The sequence below is a fragment of the Pleurodeles waltl genome, chromosome 3_1, assembly GCF_031143425.1.
Source record: "Pleurodeles waltl isolate 20211129_DDA chromosome 3_1, aPleWal1.hap1.20221129, whole genome shotgun sequence".
Classification (NCBI taxonomy): Eukaryota; Metazoa; Chordata; class Amphibia; order Caudata; family Salamandridae; genus Pleurodeles; species Pleurodeles waltl.
Genome location: NC_090440.1, coordinates 1,557,134,920 through 1,557,162,287, shown reverse-complemented (window position 1 = coordinate 1,557,162,287; position 27,368 = coordinate 1,557,134,920). Strand labels below are relative to the sequence as shown.

The window sequence follows — 27,368 nt, the reverse complement described above, 5'->3', positions numbered from 1 at the left end:
CGCCAGTGGCTGGATTTTCTTTTGCCTCCAGGTGTAACAGAGCAGGATTGTTAGCTGGATTAAACACCCCAACATTCATTGCCTTACTCAACCTGTAATTGTGTGAGAATGTAACCCACGTGTGGGAAGACAGGAAGCCATCTTGCCTTTACTTAAGATGTTATGAGCTAAAAACAACATATCAGCAGCCCCGTCATTTCACCTTCCTTCTATCAATGCACTATACTGCATTTCTTACTTTGTTTTTATTTCAATGAGAAAACTATTTATTCCTAACAGTAGCAGAATTAACACGTTTTCTTAAATTAAAACTACAACACTTTGCATGGTCAGCAAAAGCATAATCTCTGTTAAAAATAGAATTATTTTGATTCTTTTTCAAATAATAGATTTTGGCATTCAAAAGTCTAATGTTGTCACACGTCCCATCTACGCTCCTTAAGAATGGAATAGCAAGTGCATGTTTCATTTTGTTTGATAGCCACATGGACTACATTAGTTCGTACATATCTGAACCCCCGTTCCAATGTCCAATGACGTTTAGGATTAGCTACTTCTTATAAATAATATTTTTTGATCACCTGTTGATCAGCTTTGGAGGTAGCATTTTTTTAAATCAGAATTTGTTAGAAATTGGGTTTTTGGTTGGCAGTCAGGTTACCCCCTGTCCAAGCGAGGACCCTCACTCTAGTCAGGTTAAAGGAGAATCACCCTCAGTTAACCCCCACTCACCCCCTTGGTATCTTGGCAAAAGTAGGCAGGCTTAACTTCAGAGTCTAGGTGTAAAGTATTTGTACCAACACACACAGTAACTCAGTGAAAACACTACTAAATGGCACAACACAGGTTTGGAAAAATAGGAAATATCTAAACAAAACAAGACCAAAATGACAAAAATCCAACATACACAAGTCAAGTTATAAATTTTTAGCAAAAGAGTCTTAAATCCTTGAGAGAGCAGTAAAAACACTGTTAGCATTGAAAAGTACCTGGGTAGCATCAAAATAACACGCACGGGCGAGTGTGCGTCGAAAAAGTTTAGCAATGCAGTGATTTCTCACCCGCAAGTGAGACTGTGCGTCATTTCTCCTTCTCCGGTTGGGTCGGCGTGCATCGTTTTTTCTCCCTGCAGGAGAGCAATGCGGCAATCCAGGCAAGCACTATGGTCCAGGCAGGCTTTGCGTTGTTTTTCCATGCCCAGCAAGGTTAGCGTCGAAAATCCTGCCGCACGGTATCAGCAAAAAACACTGCTATGTGGGTGCAACGTTATCAGCCTCCATCAGCGGGTGTTGCACATCATTTCTACAGCTGCATGTATCGAACTTGAAGCCGCGATGCCAGTGGAGCATCGATTTCTGCCGCAATGCCGGCGGCGTGTTGTTTTTCCAGCACAGCGGTCTGCGTGTGGATTTTCAGTCTTGGTCTGCCAGCTTCACCTTCTAAGGCCCCAGGAACTGGATAGGGCACCACTTGGCAGGGCAGAAGTCTCAGCAGAGAGTCCAGGTGCTGGCAGGAGAAGTCTTTGATGGCCCTGAGACTTCAACAACAGGAGGCAAACTCAGGACAAGCCCTCGAAGATTTCTTCACAAGCAGGAATGCACAACTAAGTCCAGTCTTTGTCCACTTGCACAGGCAGAAGCAGCAACTGCAGGATAGCTCCGCAAAGCACAGTCACAGGCAGGGCAGCCCTTCTCCTCAGCTCTTCTCCAGGCAGAGGTTCCCCTTGATGTCCAGAAGTGATCTAAAGTCTGTGGTTTTGGGTGCCCTTCTTATACCCATTTTGGCCTTTGAAGTAGGCCTACTTCAAAGAAAAGTCACTTTTGTTTGTGAAATCCTGCTTTGCCCAGGCCTGGCTGCAGATACACACCAGGGGGTTGGAGATTGCATTGTGTGAGGGCAGGCAAAGCCCTTTCAGGTGTAAGTGACCACACCTCTCCTCCCTCCTAGCACAGATGGCTCATCAGGATATGCAGGCTACACCCAAGCTCCCTTTGCGTCACGTTATAGAGAGAGGTGCAAACAGCTTAACTGTCAAACTGACCCAGACAGGTAATCCACAAACAGGCAGAGTCACATAATTGTTTAAGCAATAAAATGCCCACTTTCTAAAAGTGGCACTTTCAAACACAGAATCTCAAAACTAACTTTACTAAAATACGTATTTTTAAATTGTGAGCTCAGAGACCCCAAACTCCACATGTCTATCTGCCCCCAAAGGGAATCTACGCTTTAATCATTTTTAAAGGCAGACACCATGTCAAGCTATGAGAAAGATAGGCCTTGCAAAAGTGAAAACCGAATTTGTCAATATTTCACTGTCCGGACATATAAAACACATTAGTATATGTCCAACCTTAAACATGCACTGCACCCTGCCCATGGGGCTACCTAGGGCCTATCGTAAGGGTGTCTTACATGTAAGAAAAGGGAAGGTTTAGGCCTGGCAAGTGGGTACACTTGGCAAGTCAAATTAGCAGTTTAAAAATTGCACACTCAGACACTGCAGTGGCAGGTCTGAGCCATGTTTACAGAGCTACTAATGTGGGTGGCACAACCAGTGCTGCAGGCCCACTAGTAGCATTTGATTTACGGGCTCTGGGCACCTTTAGAGCACTCTGGACTTACCAGTAAATCATATATGCAAACCATGAAAATCCAATTACACAGACATTTTACATAGGAGCACTTGCACTTTAGCACTAGATAGCAGTGGTAAAGTGCCCAGAGTAACAAAAACAACATAAACATAGTCCAGCACACATCAACAACCTGGGAAACAGAGGCAAAAGGTTAGGGGAGACCACGCCACGGATGCCAAGTCTAACATAATTCATAATAGATTTTACATGTCAAAGTGAAGCCATAGACTTATAATTACTTTTGTAGTCTTCCTTTCAATGCTTAAATATAACTTTTAAGGTATGTTCTCTGACTGAGAGTAGATCAGAACTCATAGACACATGCTTGTCTTTGTCAAATAAATAACGCTATGACCTCTCAAATTCCTTCTAGCAACAGGGCTCATTAATAAACCAACATGATGTTTTACCTCATTCCACTGATATAAATGGACTTGCCATGCTATTGCATGAGGAGGTCTAATCGCCTGCTTTCCGAACTATCTCTTGCATTAGGCTGGATCTGGCAATCCTTATGGCTTCCTTCTTTATAGTATCCAGATTGTAGTTTTGCTCATTGCACTATCCAAAGGTCTCATAAACCAAGACTGCAAATGTTTTGAAGAAGAGAGACAACTTAATCAGAATGCACAAAATGATAGATTGATAAACATAGGTAGGGGCCCAGTTTATTACTTCCCGTAAATATGGCCAGTTCACTAGGTAGACGTGGGAGCTTGGACCGGGGAAATGGACCCTAGTCCACCATATATAGAGTGAACTTACTGATAAATGGTAAGTTCCCACTTGTGTATCGATGATTTATAGGCTTCCAAATGCCAAATATCCAATGACGTGCCTTAAGGAATTGGAAAAATACTCAGAGATATGTAATCAAACTTGAAGTTTATTAGACAGTTGTGAATAGCTTCATATTGTGCAACAAGTAGATGAGGCGTAGAACATAGTAGGTACTCAGCCAATAAGTGTTTTGCCCTATGGGGTGCGTTCACCAGGGCTTTCTCAAGGCTGTAGAAGATGAGATAAAGTGAAATTAAAAGTCAAATAAAAAGTGGAAATAGAAGCTAATGAGTCATTAGAATCTGAAGATCAAGAGACACCAAATGGTGAAAACCCAAGGTTGTGGAAAGAAAAAACACATTAAAGTGCTGCCATATCCCGAAGGTTCTGTCAGTGAGAAGAATAGAGGTAAATGCCCGTGCAGTAGAAGTGCAATTGCATAGATCCATTTTTAATTGAAGGCTTGGGAGAAATCCAAAAGGGCAAGTGAGCAACCTGTGATATCTATAATGGAAATAAGTGAAGAAAGATCAGATAAATCTGACCTTTTGAAGAGAAAGTGCAGAAAGTGCTAGAAATACCGAGGTAAGTCACCACCAACATAAAGAATCATATGCTGCAGCCCTAAAGGATTCAACACAGCTGTTACTGTGACAAGCTCCAAGCAGCCTCCCCGATGAGTTGTTATTAATCAAGGAGGTAAACTGTAACCATTAGTGCAACTGCCCACAAGTGTAGGTGAGCAATTTACAGTCTACCATCATTAAAGAAAGCATTGTTACTTGTTTGCAATTTTGTAAGAATTATATTGAAAACAGGATGTAGCCTGAAATGCAACTCATCACGACTGACATTGATATGGGAATGAGGGGACTGAAAGAGGAGTAGACATTCTTTGGACAAGCATTTGATGTCAATGATGGTGCAGTACAAGCTTTGCAGCAGCAAAATAAAGATGCCATTGATAAGCTTAATGTGTCACCTGTGAAGATTCACAACAAGTGCAAAAATTTGGGACCAGATGTACGAAGCATTTTTCAAGTTGCAAAAGGCGAATCGGGCGTTTGCGACTTGAAAAATGCTATTTGAGAAGTACAGACCCATTTTGTGAATCAGTAATCTATTTACTGAATCGCAAAGAGGGTTTGCGAGTCACAGTTAGAAAGGGGTGTTGCCTTCCTAATTGCGAGTCATAGTCCCATGTATGATTGTTTTGTGACCGCGAATGCGGTCGCAAAACAATCGCAGTTAGCACCACCATTCGCAATTTCCCCTTTGTAAATGGCGGCGAAAATATTTTTTCAGAGCAGGCAGTGGTCCCACAGACCACTGCCTGCTCTCAAAAAAGGAAAAGACCAACTTTTCATTTCTCATTTTGAAATGCATCTCCTTTTCCTTTAAGGAAAACGGGCTGCATTTCAAAACAAAAAAAAACAGCATATTTGAAAGGAGTCACCATCCCTGTGAGGGCAGCCATTCCCAATGGGGTCGCAAATTGCAACCTACCTCATGCATATTCATGAGATAGGTCATTTGCAACTCCATTGGGAATCGCAAACAGTGTCATTGACACTGTTATACATCAGGTTTTGCGACTTGCAAATTGCAAGTTGCTCTGACACGCAATTTGCGAGTCGCAAAACCTGAGTTTTGTACATGTGGCCCTTGGTGAATCAGCTTTAAAGATGTAGGAAAGTCCTCCTTTTTGCCCTGGTCACCCCCAAACTTTTGGACAGGTACTGGTGGTTACTGACTCTTGGTTGTGCCCTGGGTACTGCTTACCAGTCCCAGGGCCAGTGCTCTGTGTAAAGTGGATATGCAAATTAGGCTAAATATAATTGGTAAAGTTAACCTACCTATCAGTCCCTAGTATGTGGTAGGGCATGGAGGTTTAGGGACCCCAGCATAGGTAGTGCCCCCATAGGTGCACTGCTGAGGTGCCCAGTGTCATTTTAAAGGCAGGCCTGCCTTGCTGGCTGCTTTTAAATGAAAGTTACATGCAAATTCGACTTTGGAATTAAAAGTAGTTCCAAAGTCTTAAACTACCTTATTTTTATATATAAGTCACCCCTAAGGTGTGCCCTATGTGCTCCTACGGCTGGGTGCCATGTAACTATAAGCAGGGACCTTATCCCTTTCCCTCATTGTAGTGAATGGCCTCCATGGGCTAGAATGGGGAGACTTTATTTTAGTTTTAAAAGTCCCCTTAAGTAACACATACCAGATGTTTGGTATCAAATTAATTGTTATAATAAATCCCACAACTTCCCGTTGTTGGATTTAATATAACTTGTTCAGGTAAAGAGTTTTAAACTTTACCTAAAAAGTTGCCAACTTCAGCCCTGCAGTGTTTTTGCTACTGTGTTCTGATTGGCCAGGCTGCCTAGATGAGGTGTGAATTGGCCTGGCTACACACATAGAGATGTGCCTGTGGGAGGATATCTCCCCTCAGCAGATGGTGAGGCAGGAAGGGGGAGGGCTGCCTTACTGGTCTTCAAAGGCAGAGAAGGACATTTGGAGCAACCCAGCAACACCCCCACATCCTGCAAACCCAGACAATTAGGTGTCCCCTTGATTAGATTAGGAGAGGACGGGGAAGGGGTGTGTTTAGGATTTTTAGCCACACCAGTGGGTGGGCTCAACCTCCAAAAATCACTTTCAGCCATGATGGATTTTTGAGGAATGTTGCTCCCTGGGATATATTTTTGCCACACATCCCAGGAAGTGGTCATCACAGGGGGAAGGACCCTGCCCCTGACTGGAGAACCAGGACCCCCCATGTATTTCACCCAGGAGCAAGGATAAAACTGGCAGACTTGCACCCATACCTCAGATCCCCAACAGATTCCAACAAGGAAGAACTACAGGAGAAGAAGGACTGCCCTGCTGGACCCCTGGCCTGCACCTGTACTCTGCACTCTGAAGGACTGCACCAGCTGCACACTTGGGCTTCACCACAAGAAGGACTTTGCCTGGCTTCAACTGGTTCAAGGAAGTACTCCCTGTTTGCTACAGGTGAAAAATTGCTAACCAGAGTCCCCTGCACCAAATCCTGAAGAAACCAACCAACTGACCACTGTCCAGTGGCCAAAAAGGAGTTTGTGCCAGGTGCATTCTGGGAGTTGTAGACTACACCCCCAAGGAGCATCTCAGAACTTCTGGAACCTTGGGGTGAGCTGTGGATCCCAAACGAACCTTAAAAGAACATTTGGAAGAAGATCCAGAAGTTTGGAGAACTTTGGAGAACTTTTGGAAAAATGCTCCATAAAGGGACCGACCCGCCGCAGCAACTCTAGCCAGCTTGCCTCAACCGTGACCCGGCCTGACTTGCAGGTTCGTCCGGGTGAAGAAGATCTCGAAAAAAGAGACTAAGTCAGAACGTAGGAAGTTGACCGGGACCTCCCAGCCAGCTTATCCAAGGAGGGCTCCAAGGACATCAGATCAAGATCCAGGTTTGCCCCGGTCAAAGGATTTTCACCTCAAAAAAACGACTAAGTCCGAAGGTAAAAATCTCCACGGTTGGCTCCCGCGACGCGTATCCAAAGAAGAGTTCCAGGAGGTCAGATTGGACTGGCAGGTTCGTCCTGCTGAAGGAAATCTTCAGAAAAATGACTAAGTCCTAAGGTAAACTTTTGACCAAGTCCTCCCGCGGTCTGTAGCCGAGCTGGGCTCCATCGCGGTTGGCCTTAAACTTTGACTTTGCCCGGGTCGAGGTGCGACCAGATGACCAGATTGGCACTTTTTGTTTCAAAGTGCTAGAAAACAATAATTCTTTAAAAATTCATATCTCCGGTTCCCCTTATCCAATTTTATTTGTTTTTGTGTCATTTAAAAGATAAAAATATAATCTATTTCTATAAATTGATTTTGGATTTTGAAACTATTTCCTGTGTTTTATTTAATTACTGTTTAGTGATATTTGAATGCTTTACACTCTGTCTCCTAAGTTAAGCCTTGTCGCTCGTTGTCAAGCTACCAAGGGTTGAGCTGGGTTTAATTTACTGAGACCTAACTGGACCTAAGTGGAGGTTAGTGGCATATTTCTAAGTGTAGGTACTTACCTGCCCTTACCAATAACCCATTTTCCACCAGAAGACATAGGTGGTCATTTTGACATTGACGGTAAAACAGCCTACCGCTGAGGTGACGGCACTCAAAATACCATCATCGCAGCTACCATCTGTCTGCCATATTATGATCACTGTCGGACGTCCGCCACAAGAAGGGCAGAAATCCGGCAGTGATCATGCTGGCAGACGTTGGTAAGCTGGTGCTGCTACCACCAGCAACGCCATGCCAGTAAAACGCTGCCAGTGGGATAATGACAATTCATACATCCTGGCGGTGTTCTGCTGGCAGTAGCAGTGCCCCCTCCTGTTCCATGCCGGAAGACCTCCTCATCCAAGATAAGTCGGGCTTCCGACAGGGGAGTGGGGTGGGTGTTGTGTGTGTGTCTGAGTGTGTAAGAGCATGTGTGAATGCGTCTGTGTGTGTTGTGTAGTTTGCATGTTTGTAGGCATGTGAGTGAAGGCGTGTAAGAATGGTGAAGTGAGTGCGTGTCTGCAAGCCAGTGTGATTGTGTAAGAATGTGTGTCAGTATGTCTGTAAGTATGCGTGTATGAATGCATGTGTGCAGTGTGTTATGACTGCATGTATGGCAGTGTTAGTGAATGGGTTTATGCGTGGTGCATGTGAGTGTCTGTGTGCGTGTATGCAGGGAGGGGCATGTGGGCTGAGGGGCACTGTGACTGGTGGGGTGGGAGAGGGAGGTGATGGGTGCATGTTTGGCTGTGGGGTCAATTGTGTGGTGTGTGCGTGTCTGCAGGTGTGTGCGTTTATGGGGGGGTGTTGATCGGAAGGGGTGGGTGTGTGTGTTGATCAGAGGGGTTGGGGGTGTGTATGTTGATCTGAGGGGGTGGGTGTGTGTGTTGTTTGGCGGGATGGGGGAGTTTGGATAGAGGGGGGTGTCTGGTGAGTGTTGGGGGGGTAGGGGAGCCACCTACCAGTGACAGGGAAGGAAGTCCCTGTCACTGGTAGGGACTACCACCATGGTTTTCATGGCATTGCTAATGCCACGAAAACCTTGGTGGTAGGCAGGCTCATAATGCCGCCAGGGGTACTGTGCCGGCAGTCGGGCTGGAGATTGACATCTCCAGCCCAACAGTTGATACTGCCATGCTGGTATGAGTGGAGAAGTGGAGGATTGGCTTCAGCCGAACCACCATTCTCATATTGTGGCAGTATGTACACACCGCCGGGGTCAGAATGACCCCCATAATCTTCATATTAAATGCCTGTTTGAGTGGATGGAGGATGATGATTTAAGGGTATATGTAACAAGACCACTTTCAGATCTATTTAAACATCCATCTGCAGATAATTAGATGCCTTGGGTGAAGTCCAGGGATCACCCAGAGTCGGTATACCAATGAAACTCAACTTCTGGTACCTTAGGTTTTTGGGATTGTATTGTAGTGCAATTGGTTTTTACTTTCACCTTCTTTCCTTCTCTGTACTCTTTAGTACATGACAATCCTATGTTGAATGAAGCATAAAAAACTGGGAAGGGGTTTCTTAATGAAACTATGAGAGCTATCAGGGATTTGTTCTCTATTTGTAATGCTTATTTTTTTCTGAGAAGGACCTCTATTGTTCTGATAGCTGGCATTTGCTAATGTCCATGAGTAATGCCTCTGCCACCATGCACATTGTTCCTTGTTAAAAGATATTGTCAGAACCATGATGAATAGGTTTTGGGTCCCATCTGTAGGACAATATATTCCTCACCTGGATATGTCTGGAATACAGAGCAATCACTGAAAATGCTGTTTCAGTGGTAGCTGATGCCGTAGAGAATTGATCTTTATTAAATCAGTATGGTTCCTATCTTGCCAAACTCGCTTTTTACTGATCTCATTTAGAAGTTGGAGAAGAGCTAGATGTCTGAAAGTGGAGTCTCATACGACTCTGCCTATTTATCAATGTACATTGGAAGACCCACTCTGTTTAGAGTGTTTCTCCTGATGCACATTTCTGCAATGCAAGACAGTCAGGAAAAGACTGGTGCTCCCAAAAGGGAAACAATGCAATTGCCCCCTTGTGCTCTCAAAAAAATTCCAGTGCAGCAAACCCTTCTTTAAACATGTTCTTTCTGAAAACAAAAAACATTCACTGCATAGGATCAATAAAACATGGTGTTCACTCAAAATCTTTGACAGTTTTCTTAGCAATTGCCAAAGCAGTGCGAGCTCCAATCTCAGTGAGATAGATCCCAGCCAGGCAGGTGAGGTCTTACAATATGGTAAGTGTCTTACCTCCTGGAAGAGAAGGCTATAGCCTGTGCTGACCTGGTGGGCAAGCAGAGGTCCAAGCTTTTGAGTGCAAATCAGGAAGGTGTTAGAAGATTGTGGTGAAGTTGGGTCATTTTTTCGTAGCTGGTGGAAATGCCGCAAGTGAGTACACTATGGTAAGCTAATTAAAAGAGCGATAGATATCATGATAGGAGATGTCAATTCCAGCAAAGCCAGAAATGTTTTGTTTGTGTGCTCCGCCTACTGATGAATATGCAAACTAATATGACTTTTACCCGTGTCTGTTCAGTCTTTTATTGCCTTCCATGTAAACTATTGCATTCCTAGGAAGGACCTCTCATACAGTTCATTGTCTCTCTTGGTTGAACAAAGTTGATGAAATGCTGGTAAGTGGGAATCTCACTGTAGCATTTCATGGCTAAAACTGATAGTTAACCCATATATGGCAGCTGTTTCTTGTACATGTCAAAACACATAACAAAGACCCTACTTGCCCAGCCAGATCACAGTGATGGCTTCTTACAAGGGCTTCATGGAGGACCTCTGACTCCTATAAGGCACCACTTACTTTCAATTGCCTCTCCCACACCTGCTAATTATTTAACTCAGCAATGTTCATGAAAATACAACTTTTGTATTTTCATGAATCCAGGCAGTATGCAGATCAGCCCTCTCAGCTTTGTCTCCAGGCTCATGATGACAGGAGGAGGAGCGGGGCTGTTCAAAAGCAAAGTACTCTGTAGGGGGAGGTCTGGATTAAGCCTGTGAGGATCCTATTTCAATTATGATCCCTCCACAGAAGCAGCATCCATTATATACAGCAGACATACTGCATGTGCATCAGATGCCACAGTATATGTGCCAAAATGGGGCTGTCAAGGTGCACATCAGAGCATCCCTAAGATCAATGAAGAGCCACCAGAGCAGTAGGGGAAAGATCCTCAACAATGTCCCAGCTTCTTATAGGGCTGTGTTTCCAGTTATATCAAGAAGCTGATGAAGGGACTCAGGTTAATCTTCCCCTTTTGACACCTGGCCATGGTGCTTTGGCTCCTTGTACGGAAGCCTGGCTTGTAGGCTTCAATGTCCAGCATTGGATTCTTGCTCTGCTACTCTCATGGAACCTCTGAGTTGTCAGCATAGGAAGCAAGGTAAGAAAAAAAAGGTGTTTCGCTTTGATGTGTGAGTGTGTGCTTGTGAGTGACTGAGAGCAAATAAGAATGAGTGAAAGTGTGTGAGTGTGTTTGAGAATGTCAATGAGAGTGAAGGTGTTTAACAATCAGTGAGTGTGAGAGGATGTGTGAGTACAAATAAGTGAAAGTGACTGCAAGGGAGTAAACGTAGGAGTGTGAGTGAGTTAGGTGTGAATGGGAGGAGTTAGTGAGAGGGAGTAGAATTAAGTCATAGGTGACTTTTGACCAAGGCCTCCCGCAGGCTGTAGCCGAGCAGGACTCCAATGTGATAGGCCTCAATCTTTGACTTTGCTCTGGTCGAGGTGCGACCAGATGACCAGATCGGCGCTATTTGTTTCTAAGCGCTAAAAAGCATGAATTCTTTAAAAATGTATATCTCCCGTTTCCCTTATCGGATTTTAATCATTTTGGTGTCATTTTAACGATAAAAATATAATATAGTTTTATAAATGGGTCTTGGATTTGTATTGTGTTTTGTGTTTTACTTATTTACTGTTTCGTGATTTTTACATGCTTTACATACATGTCTCCTAAGTTAAGCCTTGTCGCTCGTTGCCAAGCTACCAAGGGTTGAGCTGGGTTTAATTTATTGAGACCTAACTGGATCTAAGTGGAGGTTAGTGGCCTATTGCGAAGTGTAGGTACTTGCCTGCCCTTACCAATAACCCATTTTCCAACATCGTCTCAGACGGTCTCAATGTCTTGCACCAGATTCCTCTTTGAGCATTTAGGCCCTCATTACAACATTGGCCGTAAAAGCCGCTTACCGCCGTGTAGAAGACCACCAAAACACCACCGTGGCCACGGAATTCCGCCACAGCTATTATGACCCACATCTCGGAATCTGCCAAAATTCAGACACCCACACAAGACCGGCACACCAAAGGTCAGTGATAAACTGGCGAAAACAAAACCTCCACCGTCACACCAACAGAAACACGCCCATGCTATCACGACACACAAATCCACGCGGCGGTCTTTCAACCGCGGTATTCCATTGGCGGTACACACCGCCACGCTCAAAATACACACACATCTCCAAAACACCGCCACATTGGACAATTCAAAATACACACACCTGATACACATACACACACCACTCCCACACACCCAACACAATATAAAACACACACCCACATCACCCACAAACCCCTACGACCAAAAATTAGAGACGAAGGCGACAGAGAGAGCACAGCATTGGACAACCCCACCACACAGAGGCACACCACTCTATCACCCACACAACATTACACGCACAATACACCACACACCACTACACATCACCACACACATCAACACTTACACCACCCCACACATCACCCACACCACCTCATGTCACGCCAAAGACACCCCAGGTTTTCCGAGGAGGAGCTCAGGGTCATGGTGGAGGAAATCCTACGGGTAGAGCCACAGCTATTTGGCTCACAGGTGCAGCACACATCCCTAGCCAGGAAGATGGAGCTATGGCAAAGAATCGTGGACAGGGTCAATGCAGTGGGACAGCATCCAAGAAATCGGGAGGACATCAGGAAGAGGTGGAACGACCTACGGGGGAAGGTGCGTTCAGTGGTATCCAGGCACAACATTGTGGTACAGCGGACTGGCAGTGGACCCCCACCCTCTCCCCCACAACTAACAACATGGGAGGAGCAAGTCTTGACCATCATGCATCCAGAGGGCCTCGGAGGAGTCGGTGGAGGAATGGACACTGGTAAGTTAAATCTCAACTATCATATCCCCCACCCTACCTGCATGCCATCACACACCCCCACCCTCACCCCCTCCCCTATCCCTCCAACTCCTCACTAATGTACTCATAACACAAACCACCCATCCCAACACCAAGCCCCGCATGGAAAAACAAAGCATGGTCAGCCCTCACCAAAGCATGCTCACTGCACATACCCATAACAACCCCCTAACCATCATCACACAAACCCAGACACAGGAATGCTTGCACTGGGGTACACAAACACCCACCCAATGCACACCATTACTCACACAGATGCACAAATCATGCTCTTATATCCCTGCAGGACCACTACGGAACGTCACCACACCGGAGGGTCCAGACAACTCCACTCCACCCACAGAAGAGGCCCACAGTGACGATAGCAGCTCTGCCCTACTGGATCCTGATGACCAGCCGGGACCATCGGGGGCCTCGGGACAGTCGGTTCCCCTTGCACAGGCACAGCTCAACACTGACCTTCCACCCACTGGTAACACCAGCACAGCACCCACCCAGCGGGCCCATACCTCCGTACCCAGAACACATCAATCAGCGGTGTGTCCACCACTACAGGGAACCCAGGATAGCCCACCACCCCAACAACAACAGGGACCTGGGGGCAGTGGTAGTGGGCACACAGTACAGGGGACGGAGGCACAGGAACACAGGGGAACTGGGAGGGCTGCTGTGCGACAGGGGGCGGACAGGCCAAGGGAAACCACCCTCCACGAGGCCCTCTCCTCCATCATGGGAGCATACCACCACTCCCAGGAGACGATGGCAACGGTACTGGCCAAGTTTCAGGAGACCCAGCGCCTGATGGACGAACTGTATTTGGGGTTCAGGGAGGAGCTCAGAACCATCAGCTCCGCCCTGGGCACCATCATTGGGGTGCTGAAGGACATACAAAAGACCATGAGGGACACCGTGGCACTCAAAGGGGCCCCTGACACTAGCATGGACGATGAACTGCCCACCATCTCCGCCGGCGCTAGTGGACAGGACGCCCCGCCACAGGACCACCACACCAGCACCCCACCCCCTGCAGACGGACAACCACCCCGCAAGCGGTCCCTGAGATCCAGGAACAGGACAGAGCAAGATGACAAGACCCCCGCCAGGAAATGAGACCAGCCTGATTGTCCTCCCACTGTCTCACTTTGTTACCCTGGCCCGATTGGAACTGCCCCATCTCCACTTTCTATGCCCATATGGTCAGTGCACCTGTGTGACTAATGGACTGGACTCTGCCATGGACATTCCTCCACCGTCCCCCATCACCATATCACTACCCGACTCCATTTTTGAGTACTGAAATAAACACCCTTGAACCACAAAACAATCTGGAGTCAGTCTGTGATTTGGTAAATATGTATAATCAATGACAGTGTCAACATGCTTTCCATTTTTATAGCCAACATACCTATGTCACACATCACAAGTCCTTGAAGGATGCAAGCAGATGACACACGTTGCTAACCACACCTGTGAAACCGTAATGGAAAGGTACAACTCAGTGCCCAAATACTGCTATGAAATGACAGACAGGTTAGAGGTAGAAGTGTGAAAGTGAATGTAATGTTAAAAAGAAAACTGTTCTCACCTGTGTGTCACTGGAAATATTGCGGTATGACTGACTCCATGTTGTCAATGTCTTCTTCCTCAGCGTCCTCCTCATCACTGTCCACAGGCTCCACAGGCTCCACAGCTGCTACAACACCACCATCTGGACCATCCTCCTACAGAAAAGGCACCTGGCGTCGCAAAGCAAGATTGTGAAGCATCGAGCAGGCGATGATGATCTGGCACACCTTCCTTGGTGAGTAGAATAGGGAACCACCTGTCATATGCAGGCACCTGAACCTGGCCTTCAGGAGGCCCAAGGTGCGCTCGATCACCCTCCTAGTCCTCCCATGAGCCTCATTGTAGCGTTCCTCTGCCCTGGTCCTGGGATTCCTCACTGGGGTCAATAGCCAGGACAGGTTGGAGTAACCAGAGTCCCATAATAGCCACACCCAGTGCCTCTGGAGTTGACCCATCATTTAAGGGATGCTGCTATTGCGCAGGATGTAGGCGTCATGCACTGAGCCAGGGAACATAGCATTTACCTGCGAGATGTACTGGTCTGACAAACATACCATCTGTACATTCATGGAATGATAACTCTTCCGGTTCCTGTATACCTGTTCACTCCTGTGGGGGAGACCAGAGCTACATGGGTCCCATCAATAGCACCTATGATGTTGGGGATATGTCCAAGGGCATAGAAGTCACCTTTCACTGTTGGCAAATCCTCCACCTGAGGGAAAACGATGTAGCTCCTTATGTGTTTCAGCAGGGCAGACAACACTCTGGACAACACGTTGGAAAACATAGGCTGGGACATCCCTGATGCCATGGCCACTGTTGTCTGAAACGATCCACTTGCAAAGAAATGGAGCACTGACAGCACCTGCACTTGAGGGGGGATTCCTGTGGGATGACGGATTGGTGACATCAGGTCTGGCTCCAACTGGGTACACAGTTCCAGGATTGTGGCACGGTCAAACCTGTAGGTGATGGGTAAATGTTGCTCCTCCATTGTCAACAGGTCCACCAGCGGTCGGTACACCGGAGGATTCCGACATCTTCTCAAATGTTCAAGCTGACGGTGCCTAGGAAGGACAGCAGTGACCACAGAGTCACCAAAATCCCAGGTATGTACACACAGATACACAGAACACGACACCAAAGACAAAAATCTTCCTGTATGTGTGTCGAGTGTAGGCCAAGGTATGTGTGCAAATGTGTTGCAAATTAAGCCATGTGGGCCCCTGAAATGGTGGCTGCCTCACCTCTAAACTGGGACAGTGGGATGTGAGGTAACTGCGCTGGCGTTGTACACCGTCGCGGTAGGCGGTCGAAGACCGCGGCGCGAAGCTGCATTGGTTAACATTGGACCCTATGAGTCCCAGGAGCCAATGATGAAGTGTGCCGGCGGTGATGAGACGCACCGCCGCGGACATCACCGCCGCGGACGTGACCGCCATTTTCTAGCTGTTCAATCACTCAATACCTGATCTTAGACAGGAGAGGACCTTCACTGCAAGTGCTGCTGTGACCTCGGTCTGGAAGAGACAATGGCTGCTGCGTCTGAGGAAAGAGCCCCTGCCTTCACTGCTCAGGAGTTGGAGAAGCTCGTGGACGGGGTCCTCCCCCAGTACACGCTACTCTACGGTCCTCCAGACCAACAGGTAAGTACACAGGGAGCACGTTGTATGGGCTATGCCTGGGTGGAGAGGGCTGGTTGTAAGAGGGAAGGGGGCAGAGAGCAGTGAACATGAAGGACTGTGAATGCATGTGCCACATGGCAAGGGCAGGGATAGGGGCCACTCACTTCAACGGTGCTCTTGCTAATGACTTCTCTTCTTCCCCTGTGCATGTCATGTAGGTCAGCGCCCACCAGAAGAAGGACATTTGGCGTGCCATCGCCAAGGACATCCGGACCCTGGGGGTCCACCAGAGACGGGGCACCCACTGCCATAAAAGATGGGAGGACATTCGCCGCTGGAGCAAGAAGACGGCAGAGGCTCAGCTGGGGATGGCCTCCTAACGTGGGAGGGGTGCCCATCGTCCCATGACCCCCCTGATGTTCAGGATCCTGGCGGTGGCCTACCCTGAGTTGGATGGGTGCTTGAGGGCATCACAGCAGACACAAGGGGGTGAGTACACAATCATTCTGGTGACTTTGCGCGCAGTTGAGGGGTCTAGGTATGGGAGGAGGGCTGTGGGTTTCCCTAGGCCAGGGCGACTTCCATAGGCTAGGCCCCTCCGTAATGCAGGCCATGTGGCACTCCACCCCACCGCAGTAGAGTGCCAAGTACAGGTATACATGCCCCTGTGGCATCCATGTGTGCAGATGTCCACCATAGCGATGTAGGCCATATCCCAGGAATTGCATCTGTAGAGGCCAGGAGCACGGCGTAGTGCAGGGGGCTGCTGTGTCTTTATTGTCCGCCAACGGTAGCGGTATGCCATGCACTCAACATGTCTTTCTTCTGTCGTCCCCCCCCTTTTTCTGCTCTCCATGTTCTTTTGTGCATCAGCATCATCAGGCTGAGGTACAGTGGCACCGGAGCACGAGGGAGCTGCATCCCACATGGCCATGGAGGGCCACACCACGGACTCAGAATGCACCAGTGGGACGGAGGGCGAGGGGAGCTTCACGTCGGGCTCCGGATCACCAACCAGCGACACGGACTCATCCGCCGATGGGATCTCCCTTGTGGTGGTGGCACCATCTGTGCCCCACACTTCTACAGGTACAGCCGCCACCTCCCCTACCAGCACCGCCCTCCCAGCAGCCCCTCAGCATTCGCCCCGTGCCCGCTCACCCAGGAGGGTGGGCATCACCTTCGCCCCAGGCACCTCAGCCCCTGCCCCTGTCACCCCTGCTGCCCTCAGTGAGGAGGCCATTGATCTCCTCAGGTCACTCACTGTTGGGCAGTCTACCATTGTGAATGCCATCCAGGGTGTAGAAAGGGAGTTGCAACACAGTAATGCATTCCTGGAGGGCATTCATTCTGGTCAGGCTGCCCTTCATCGAACCCTGCAATCTTTGGCCTCAGCACTGATGGCAGCCATTGTCCCTGTGTCTAGCCTCCCCCCTCCAACTTCCTCCACCCAGACCCAATCCCCTGTACCCCAGCCTATCCCAAGCACACCAACAGACATGAATGCACACACCTCAACACACAAAAGTAGCTCAGGCAAACATAGGCACCACACATCCCACAGGCACTCACACAATTATCAGACACATACAGACACAGCAACATCCACTGCCTCCACTGTGTCCCCCTCCTCATCATCTCCCTCCTCCCTCCCAGTGTCGTCTACACTCTCACCTGCATGCTCTACATCTACAGGCACTAGGACTCGCACCAGAACAACCAGCACCACACCCCGCTCACCTGCACTCACCACCCCCACTCCCATTTAGACATCCCCTGTGTCCTCTCCCAGTGTGTCTGTGATGCCCCCTCCCAAAGTACACAAACGCGGGCACCCACACACCCAACATCCATCCACCTCACGACAGCCTCCAGTACCTGCACCTGCACCCAAAACACCTAAAGTGACACCTCCTACAACCACCTCCTCTTCCTCCACTCCCGACCCCCTCCAGCTACCCATCCCAGTGTTCGTCACAAACTCTCCCTCAGCAACGTTGACCTCTTTGCCCCCATCCCCACCCCTCCAATTCATAAGTCCCATAGTAGCACCTCAGCCAAAAAGATTCCAGTACGAGTGGTGCGTGTTACCGGTGTGTGGAATGCACCGGCCACCAGGGCAGGCAGTGTGACACGGAGCCAAAGCACTGCCAGTCCACCCCCTGTAAAGCATCTCAAGTTGGAAAGTGGCCGACGGGGCAGGGTGAAGACTCCGGGCGGCAAAACTGCTCACAAGGGTCCCAGGGGGATGGCAGAGTCAGCTGTGACTCCTCCAAAGGTGGTGAAGGGCCAGAGGAAGTCTGCACAGTCTGGTGAGAGCAGCACGGCGGAGAAGGGCGCCATCCTCCCCGGCGGCCGGGACGCCACCGCCAGCACCGTCGTCACTGGTCAGGAGACCACCGCCAGAGTCATTGCCCAGGAGGGCTCGAGTATCGTCACTGGTCAGGAGACCACCACCAGAGTCAGTGCCCAAGAGGGCACGAGTATCGTAACTGGTCAGGAGACCACCGCCAGAGTCATTTCCCAGGAGGGCACGAGTATCGTCACTGGTCAGGAGGCCACTGCCGGAGTCAGTGCCCAGGAGGGCATGAGTATCGTCACTGGTCAGGAGACCACCGCCGGAGTCAGTGCCCAGGAGGGCACGAGTATCGTCACTGGTCAGGAGACCACCGCCGGAGTCAGTGCCCAGGAGGGCCCCGGCTGCCAAAGTCCCGCAGGAAAATGAGGGAACGTCATCCCACACTACAAAGCACAGGTCAGAGACCGCCATGGCAAAGCACCACTGAACAAGGGAATCACCACCATGGTGAAGACCGCTGAACAGGGCACAGCACCGCTGAACAGGGCAGAGAACCGCTGAACAGATCAGAGACCGCAATGGCAAAGCACCGCTGAACAAGGGAATCACCGCCATGGTGAAGACCGCTGAACAGGGCACAGCACCGCTAAACAGAGCAGAGAACCGCTGAACAGATCAGAGACCGCCATGGCAAAGCACCGCTGAACAAGGAAACACCGCCACATCAAGCATCGTTATCCCATGCACAGCTGGGACGGTGACGGTACAGGAACCGTCACGGGGAGCTAAATGCAGTGTGGGCACCATTCCCCCCCAGAACCGTTGGAGACTGTTATCCACTTGAGAGACTGTGGCTTTGCACTCCCCAGGATTGTTCAGTGGGCAAACCAACCACTGTTGATACTTGAGAGACTGTGGCTTTGCACTCCCCAGGATTGTTCAGTGGGCAAACCAACCACTGTATAGACTTGAGAGACTGTGACTTTGCACTCCCCAGGATTGTTCAGTGGGCAAACCAACCACTGTAGAGGCTTGAGAGACTGTGGCTTTGCACTCCCCAGGATTGTTCCGTGGGCAAACCAACCACTGTAGAGACTTGAGAGACTGTGGCTTTGCACTCCCCAGGATTGTTCAGTGGGCAAACCAATCACTGTAGAGACTTGAGAGACTGTGGCTTTGCACTCCCCAGGATTGTTCAGTGGGCAAACCAACCACTGTAGAGACTTGAGAGACTGTGGCTTTGCACTCCCCAGGATTGTTCAGTGGGCAACCCACCTACTGTAGAGACTTGAGAGACTATGGCTTTGCACTCCCCAGGATACATCAATGGGCATGGAGCCCCGTCGTGGATCTGGCGTGGTGCTGTAATCCGGCTGAGGTGCCCCCCCTTCCATTCCCTCTGAGGCGCCTGTTGTATTTCTATCTGATGCCCCAGCAGTGTTCTCTCCGTTTGTGGACAGGTATCTATTGTGGGCCTCGCCCATGCATTTTTGGACCAGTGGTGCATGGACATTGATATGTGCATACCTGCACTGCTTCTCGTAATGTATATACTTTTGAATGTGTATATATATATATATATATATATATCTGTATATATTTGGTAACTGTATTTTGATACATTACAATTTTTCGACTGATTTCCTTTGGTCTTTGCATTCTTCCGGGGGGGTTGTGGGTTGTTACTGTGATGTTTTGACATGCATAGCTGTGTGTGTTATAATGTGCAAGGGTGAGGGTGGGGGTGGGGGTTTTGCGTGTGTGTCCCCCTGACTTTTGCCACCCCGTCGCCTATGTCATAGGTGCAGTACTCACCATTGTCTTCGCCACCGCCATTGCTGGTGTTCATAAAAGAGCAGGAAGACAAGGGCAGGTAGGATTTGTAATTCCGGCTCCATGGTGTCCTCCTTCCTCGTGGAATGTGTTAAGGTGAGCGTTTTCCCATTGCAAAAGCTGTTTCCGCCGTGTTTTTATCCACGATGAATCCTCCCCGGAAAAGGTGGCGGATTGGCGGGTTGTGATACTGTGGGCGGTACATTGTCTTCCGCCTGTCTGTTGGCAGTGACCGCTGCGCTGCTTGTCTGTACCGCCGTGGCGGTCAGAGTGTTAAAGTGGCTTTCTATGTTGGCGGTTTCCGCCACGGTCATGATTCCCTTTTTTTGTCCGCCGGCCTGTTTGCGGTATTACCCCCTTGATAGAGATGGCTTTAGTACTGGTGCTGCCCGGTGTGGCAATCCTTTTTGGCACTCCTCTCACGAGCTCCGCCTCAGATTTCCTCACAACCACCTGGTAAAAGTGTCTCTCATCTCTCCCTAGCCCCTCTGTCACATACATTACATTTGCTTTAAGGAGCTGGTAAAGGCTGACTTTACTAACCCATTCATCTATCTTCACAAAATACAGATCTGTTCTTTGCACAAGGAATACAAACCCTCGGTACCATGTTATGGTGAGTCAAAACTGCCACTAGACAAAACTCTGATCTCTCTCCAGCAGGAACATTAATCACAAGAGTTATCATGACATTTTTATTGCTTTCTGAAAGCTAACTGCACAAGCAACTCTGCAGCAGGTGTTCTTATATTGTAATTTATTTATCAACACATCCTCTCCCCCCTGAGGTCAGTGCACCCCTCATCCAGGTGAGAGTGCAGCCGCACCGGGTGCATCTTACAAAATGAGATACTTCAATAGCATAATAATAATAATAATAATAATAATAATAATAATAAAAATAAGAATCATAATCATAATCATAATAACAATAACAATAACAATAATAATAATAATAATAATAATAATAATAATAATAATAAAATAATAATAATAATAATAATAATAATAATAATAACATATAGCTATTATGTTACAAAAATGAAAACGTTTTGAAATATATCAACTGAACCGTTTATCGAGTGATGATGCAATGTATGTTGTTGAGTAGGCTACCAGGCCTCCCTGAATTGAAGAGCTGCAGGACTGATAAGTGTACCATGTGATTTCCCGCACACTCACCTGAGTAACTGCTTCAGACAAACTTAGAATGAAAGTACAGGTTTAGATTCTGCCAACAAGAGCCCACATGCTCCCCAAGTGAAGTCCTCACTGAGTATCAATAATGACCAAAATATATGAAGCATGTGCAAGATTGGACATCATTTCTAGAACCATAGAAAACCACACCCTTTCATGCATGATTAGGACCTGGCCAGAAATTATGCTTAATGACATTTCTTTCCTTCTCCACTATAGTTCAATGACACGATATTGTGGTAAAAAATATTGTTGACAAAAATATTCTGTCAAAAATATTGACCATCATTCTAATGAAAATGACAAACATATTGGAAAAAAACTAGCGTGGACAGTAATATTATCCAAAGGATACAAAAATATTGTTTTTCTGATATAAATATATATATATCTATATATAGATATATATATACAGTTTAAAGTAGTAAATGTTAATTATTATTATAATATATAATTCAAAACAATGTAAAGTGAATAAATGCCAAAATGTATTTAATACCATAAATAAATATATGTCTCCATGTGCATGAATGTATGTATTTGTGTGTGTGTGTGTGTGTATATGATCACATAAAGAAAAATAATTATTTTACATTATATTCATTTTGATTTTTTATAGCATTTTCAATATATCAAAGCATATATGTTAACATGCATATATAAATAAATACAACCCAAAAAACATATTTAATACAAATAATATAAACATTACAAAAAGAAATAAAAACAACTAATATTAAAGATAAATAAATAATAATATTCATTCAATGTTGCCAATATTAGGAACAGTATTGGACCCCGGAAACATGAGATGTACTGTTCCCACTCCCATTTAAACAATGGTAGGCAAAGTGATGGACTTCAAGGGGATACATTTACTATTCCCATTACAGTCTAAGCATCTGTAGTGAAGGTGTTGCACTATGGAAGGATCTGACTTACTTCTCCCACTCCAGTCTAAGCAACAGTAGGGGAAGTGTGACTTCAAAACAATTAAATATATACATACAAGATCTACTAACCTAGTAAACATCTGAACATTCATTATACAATATTAATTAATATACAGTATACAGAAATATATTTGTTAACCAAAATGAAAATAATTTAAAAATATACATTAAAAAAGAAAGACAGGAAAAATAAAATTAAATATAATATGAACTTCCCTGACCACCAAAAGAAAACAACATTATGAAATCATGACAAATGTATGTAAATTAAAAACAATAAATTAAAAACATACATACAATTAAATAAAAATTATTACATTACATATAAATAGCAATACATACAAATTTTATTTATTTATTTTCTTCCCAATCTACTCACCTAAAAAACATAAATGCAAATTTAAAAGTCAATTTTAAACGTAAAATATAATACTAAATAAATGTACATAATCAAAAAAGTAAATAACAAAAAACAAAAAAAAATTATATTAAAAATACTTCTAATTTTGTAACTTTCCACTCTTTCCCCCTACAATAGCAACAAACGCGCTACAACACTAACATTTATAAAGTAAGTAACAATTACTCCAATGATATTGACATCTAAAACTAATATATTAAACAAAGCACTTTAAAATAATTAGGAAAACAATAATGCAATTATATTATTGAAAACTATATTAAAAACAAGGTTCTTGATATTCTCAACAATGATTTTCTATACTACTAGACTTTTGAATCACAATATTTTTTTTTTTATATTTTAAACTCAAACATTTGTCCACACGCCCCTGACTACAGCCAAGCCATGTCCACAATTCTAGAAAAAAGGCATGCTGGCTGTTTCTTAGAGGAGAGGCAAACACTCCTGCAGCCCACACTACAACTGTAGAAACTCAGGACCAGTGATTTCTGCAGAAAGGGCAATTCACCCCAGACAACCAAGAAGTGGCTTGGTGGGTCATTTACAGATGCATCATCTCTTTGGTCATAAAACGTGCTTTGGTTGCCTTCTATTGAAGCTTGCAACAACTGGACCTATGGATATGAAATGCACTAGATCAAAGGTAGGAAGGGAGTTTGATAGTCTGCATATGGAAGTCCGCCAGGCCTTAAACTGAGTGAGTGATCTACAAAAGAACAAGCAGGTCCACTGGTTACTAAAGTGGTTACTTAGAAATGCAAAGAATAGACTACATATGTCTGAACGTCTAGCCACTGCATAGAAATAAAGAAAATGTTTAATTTAGAAGAAGCAAATTTATTGGAGTAGACAGTATGATTTAGCCATGAGTGGAAGCTTTTGTTTACTCACTGAGGCAGATAAGGAGCTATAAAGACTCAAATAAAATTTGCTAGCAGTATAATGGGACTCCATTACAGGCCTCACCTTCATTTAACTAAGGACTGTGATACGGAAGAGAAAAGTAATTAGACATAGCATTATTGTTGGGTTAGCTTGCAGTCTATCTAATAATTCATAGTACAAATACTACACCAATCAAACATCACTCCTTGTATGGCCATATATTGAAATGGCAAATCATCCTAAGCATTCCTATTGTCTTTCCGTAACAACATGTCAAAATAGAAGAATGCAGGAGACATTGAACAAAAAAGGGTTCAATTCAAAATGGTTTATTGCATTTAATTATTACTACTGTTCCTATAATCTGTAGTAACAATCACAATACTGCTATTTAAGCACATGACAGTGTTTGGTTATAAATGTGTTTACATTTTGAATGCTTGGTTTCTTACTACAAATTGTTGAAACAGCTGAATAGTTTTGACAAATCTGTGTAATATGAACCTGCTGTGGTCACATTGCTATGTCATTACAATTTTGAAATGAAGACATAGCGATGCAATGCAAAGCAATTTCTAAAGCTAAGTGTGACTCAGCCATTATGATCAAGCATAACAAAAAATGCGTGGTAGTTATACGTATGACATTAGAGAGACAGGTAAAACAAATATTGAAAAGAATGTGAGACCAGCTTATGAACATCTTTGACCAGTAATGGGGTGTGGTTCCTAAATATCAAGAAGGGAATATCATGGGACCTTAATATCACAGGCACAATATTAAGAGACAAAGGGCCTCATTAAAAGTCTGGCGGTCACTAGACTGCCAGACTCACGGTGGCAGTCTGGACCGCCTCTGCTGTGGTGGTCCGACTGCCACATTATGACCCTGGCGGTCTGACTGCCAGGGTACTGCCGTCTCCACCAGGATTGGGATTGCAACAGTCTGCTAGTAGGTCCATGTTGCAATCAGCCAGGGATGTGCTGCACGCGCACTGCCCTGCTGATTAAAACCTGGTTCTCTGCAAGCATTTATATGGCACAGTGCAGGGGGTCACCTAGCCTAGCACTCTCATAACGCGCACCGTCTGCTATGTAAACAGTGCGCTTTGTGATGGTGCCCCCTGCTGGTGGTAGCATTGCCGCTGGCTCTATTTTGAGCTAGCGGCAATGCTGCCACCACTTTACCGCTCGGCTGATGGGTGGAAATCTTGGTTTGCACCCGTCAGTCAACCAGGAAAGTCATAATGGGTCCGGCGGGGAGGTCGCAACTACAGTGCCGGCAACCCTGTCTGGAGTTTGGGGAACGGGGGATCCCGTCCGGGAAATTCTAAATGAGGGCCAAAATGTTGAAAGGTAAGAATGTACAGATTTTATATACCTATCACCACATGCATGTACATTGAATATATATATATCTATATATATCTATATATATCTATATATATATATATATATATATATATATATATATATATATATATATATATATATATTATAGATATACATTCTCAATGTTCACAGACATGGATTTAAGAATAATAAATCTGTACTTCCTCTGTATGCACTTATCTTTTGATATTTCTTTTGTCAATATTTTGCCTATGATATTAGGGTACAACAATATTCCCGTGCTTGATATTTCTTGGTACAATCAATAACGGGGTTGACATTGTACAGAGGACTATTACATATGGTAAAGTAATGTTTCTAGAATGATAAATTGAAGCTGTACAATTAACAATTCCACTCCAGTTTATAAAGTCATCATGGACTCAAATTCATCAATTCTTTGTTTGGTGTTTCCTTTCCTGATTTTTCGATATGATACTGTATCATATTTAGAGTAATTGTGCTTCGAAATCTCAGGCTTCAATCCCAGAATTGGTTGCCCCTTGGGTGAACCAGAGAGCGAACCAGAAGTGGGACTGTTAGGAGGAGTTTCCTCTGCATCACTTTCCTGGTCATAAAAGCACGACTCCTCCTCGTTTCCATTCTCACTTCCTACAGTCGGTGTGTCTTCACTGGCTTCGTCTACTTCTCGCTCTTCCTCAGTTTTTGCAGGATGAATAACATTGTTATTTTCTGGTTCCTGCAATTCCCTTTCTTTCAAGACATTAATTGAATGATCAATTTCTTCCAGGTGTTTTTCTAGCTGTGGTTCTTCTTTAGTGGCCACTTCACATTCTTTTTCAGATATCTTCTGAGGGCCAGTTTCTAAAAGCAGAAAGAGTTAATCATAATTGTGTTTTATCATCTCAGTGACATTTTATTAACTTATAGTGCAGTTCACCACTAATGTTTTCTATTGATTGCCGCAAGGAATAACGTGGTGCCTACAGGTGTTTCTGGGATTCAAAGGAATACAACCCTGGCAAGCCACTGTATAAACACATCCAGTGACCTACCATGGATGTATTCCTTTATGCTATTGAATGCATTGAAAATATTCATATCCAAAGACAATACTAAAATGCGTATTTTAATTACCTATGGTATTTCAGATTTAAAGATGTGCTTTTCCCATTTATTTCACTTGCACAAGGCATACCTTATACTTGTGTTTTTACATGGGCATCCTAAACCTTGTGTACCGTTTTTTCATCTTGATTAAACAGCATGACACATTAATAATGAACATCATTATGCTATGTTGAGAGTGCTAAAGTTTGTTGATTTCCAATGGCAATTATGGGCCTAAGCATATATCAACACAAAAGTGAAATTAACATCTGTTGCTTCACAGTGGCATGTGGGTGTGGTCCCTATTGCACCCTACCCCAAACAGTCAGTGTTTCACCCATTTTTCTGTTCCAAACTTTCACTGTACCTCTAGTTGGCTTCAGTATTTTAAGTTTTCTGAGAGGGTGCTTTCTGTAGAGGATGCTAGTATTAGTGGCTGGCCAAAAGGCGCTATCAATAGATAACAGTCCAATACATAAGTTAGGAATCCCAAACCAAATGACGAGGCGTCTTAGTAAGGGTGAAGAGAAATTATATTTTTAATGCCTGAATCTCAGTTAATTACCAGTAGTAGCACATACAAAGTCGCCAGTGGCTGGATTTTCTTTTGCCTCCAGGTGTAACAGAGCAGGATTGTTAGCTGGATTAAACACCCCAACATTCATTGCCTTACTCAACCTGTAATTGTGTGAGAATGTAACCCACGTGTAGGAAGACAGGAAGCCATCTTGCCTTTACTTAAGATGTTATGAGCTAAAAACAACATATCAGCAGCCCCGTCATTTCACCTTCCTTCTATCAATGCACTATACTGCATTTATTACTTTGTTTTTGTTTCAATAAGAAAACTATTTATTCCTAACAGTAGCAGAATTAACATGTTTTCTTAAATTAAAACTACAACACTTTGCATGGTCAGCAAAAGCATATTCTCTGTTAAAAATATAATTATTTTTATTCTTTTTCAAAGAATAGATTTTGGCATTCAAAAGTCTAATGTTGTCACCCGTCCCATCTACGCTCCTTAAGAATGCAATAGCAAGTTCATGCTTCATTTTGTTTGATAGCCACATGGACTACATTAGTTCGTACATATCTGAACCCCCGTTCCAATGTCCAATGACGTTTAGGATTAGCTACTTCTTATAAATAATATTTTTTGATCACCTGTTGATCAGCCTTGGAGGTAGCATTTTTTTAAATCAGAATTTGTTAGAAATGGGGTCTTTGGTTGGCAGTCAGGTTACCCCCTGTCCAAGCGAGGACCCTCACTCTAGTCAGGTTAAAGGAGAATCACACTCAGTTAACCCCCGCTCACCCCCTTGGTATCCTGGCAAAAGTAGGCAGGCTTAACTTCAGAGTCTAGGTGTAAAGTATTTGTACCAACACACACAGTAACTCAGTGAAAACACTACTAAATAGCACAACACAGGTTTGGAAAAATA

The 27,368-nt window shown here is 45.3% G+C and overlaps 1 protein-coding gene across 2 annotated transcripts in view; it reads right to left on the bottom strand.

Moving 5' to 3' along the window:
• Positions 1 to 23,774: 23,774 nt before the first annotated feature.
• The window catches only part of ERMN (ermin), a 44,422-nt gene continuing 40,828 nt past the window's right edge, over positions 23,775 to 27,368 (bottom strand). For both annotated transcript variants that reach the window (XM_069225152.1, XM_069225151.1), the window contains one exon: positions 23,775 to 25,677. In XM_069225152.1, the coding sequence (XP_069081253.1) occupies positions 25,217 to 25,677 (461 nt within the window). In that variant the 3' untranslated portion in view covers positions 23,775 to 25,216. The remainder of the gene's footprint in view (positions 25,678 to 27,368) is intronic.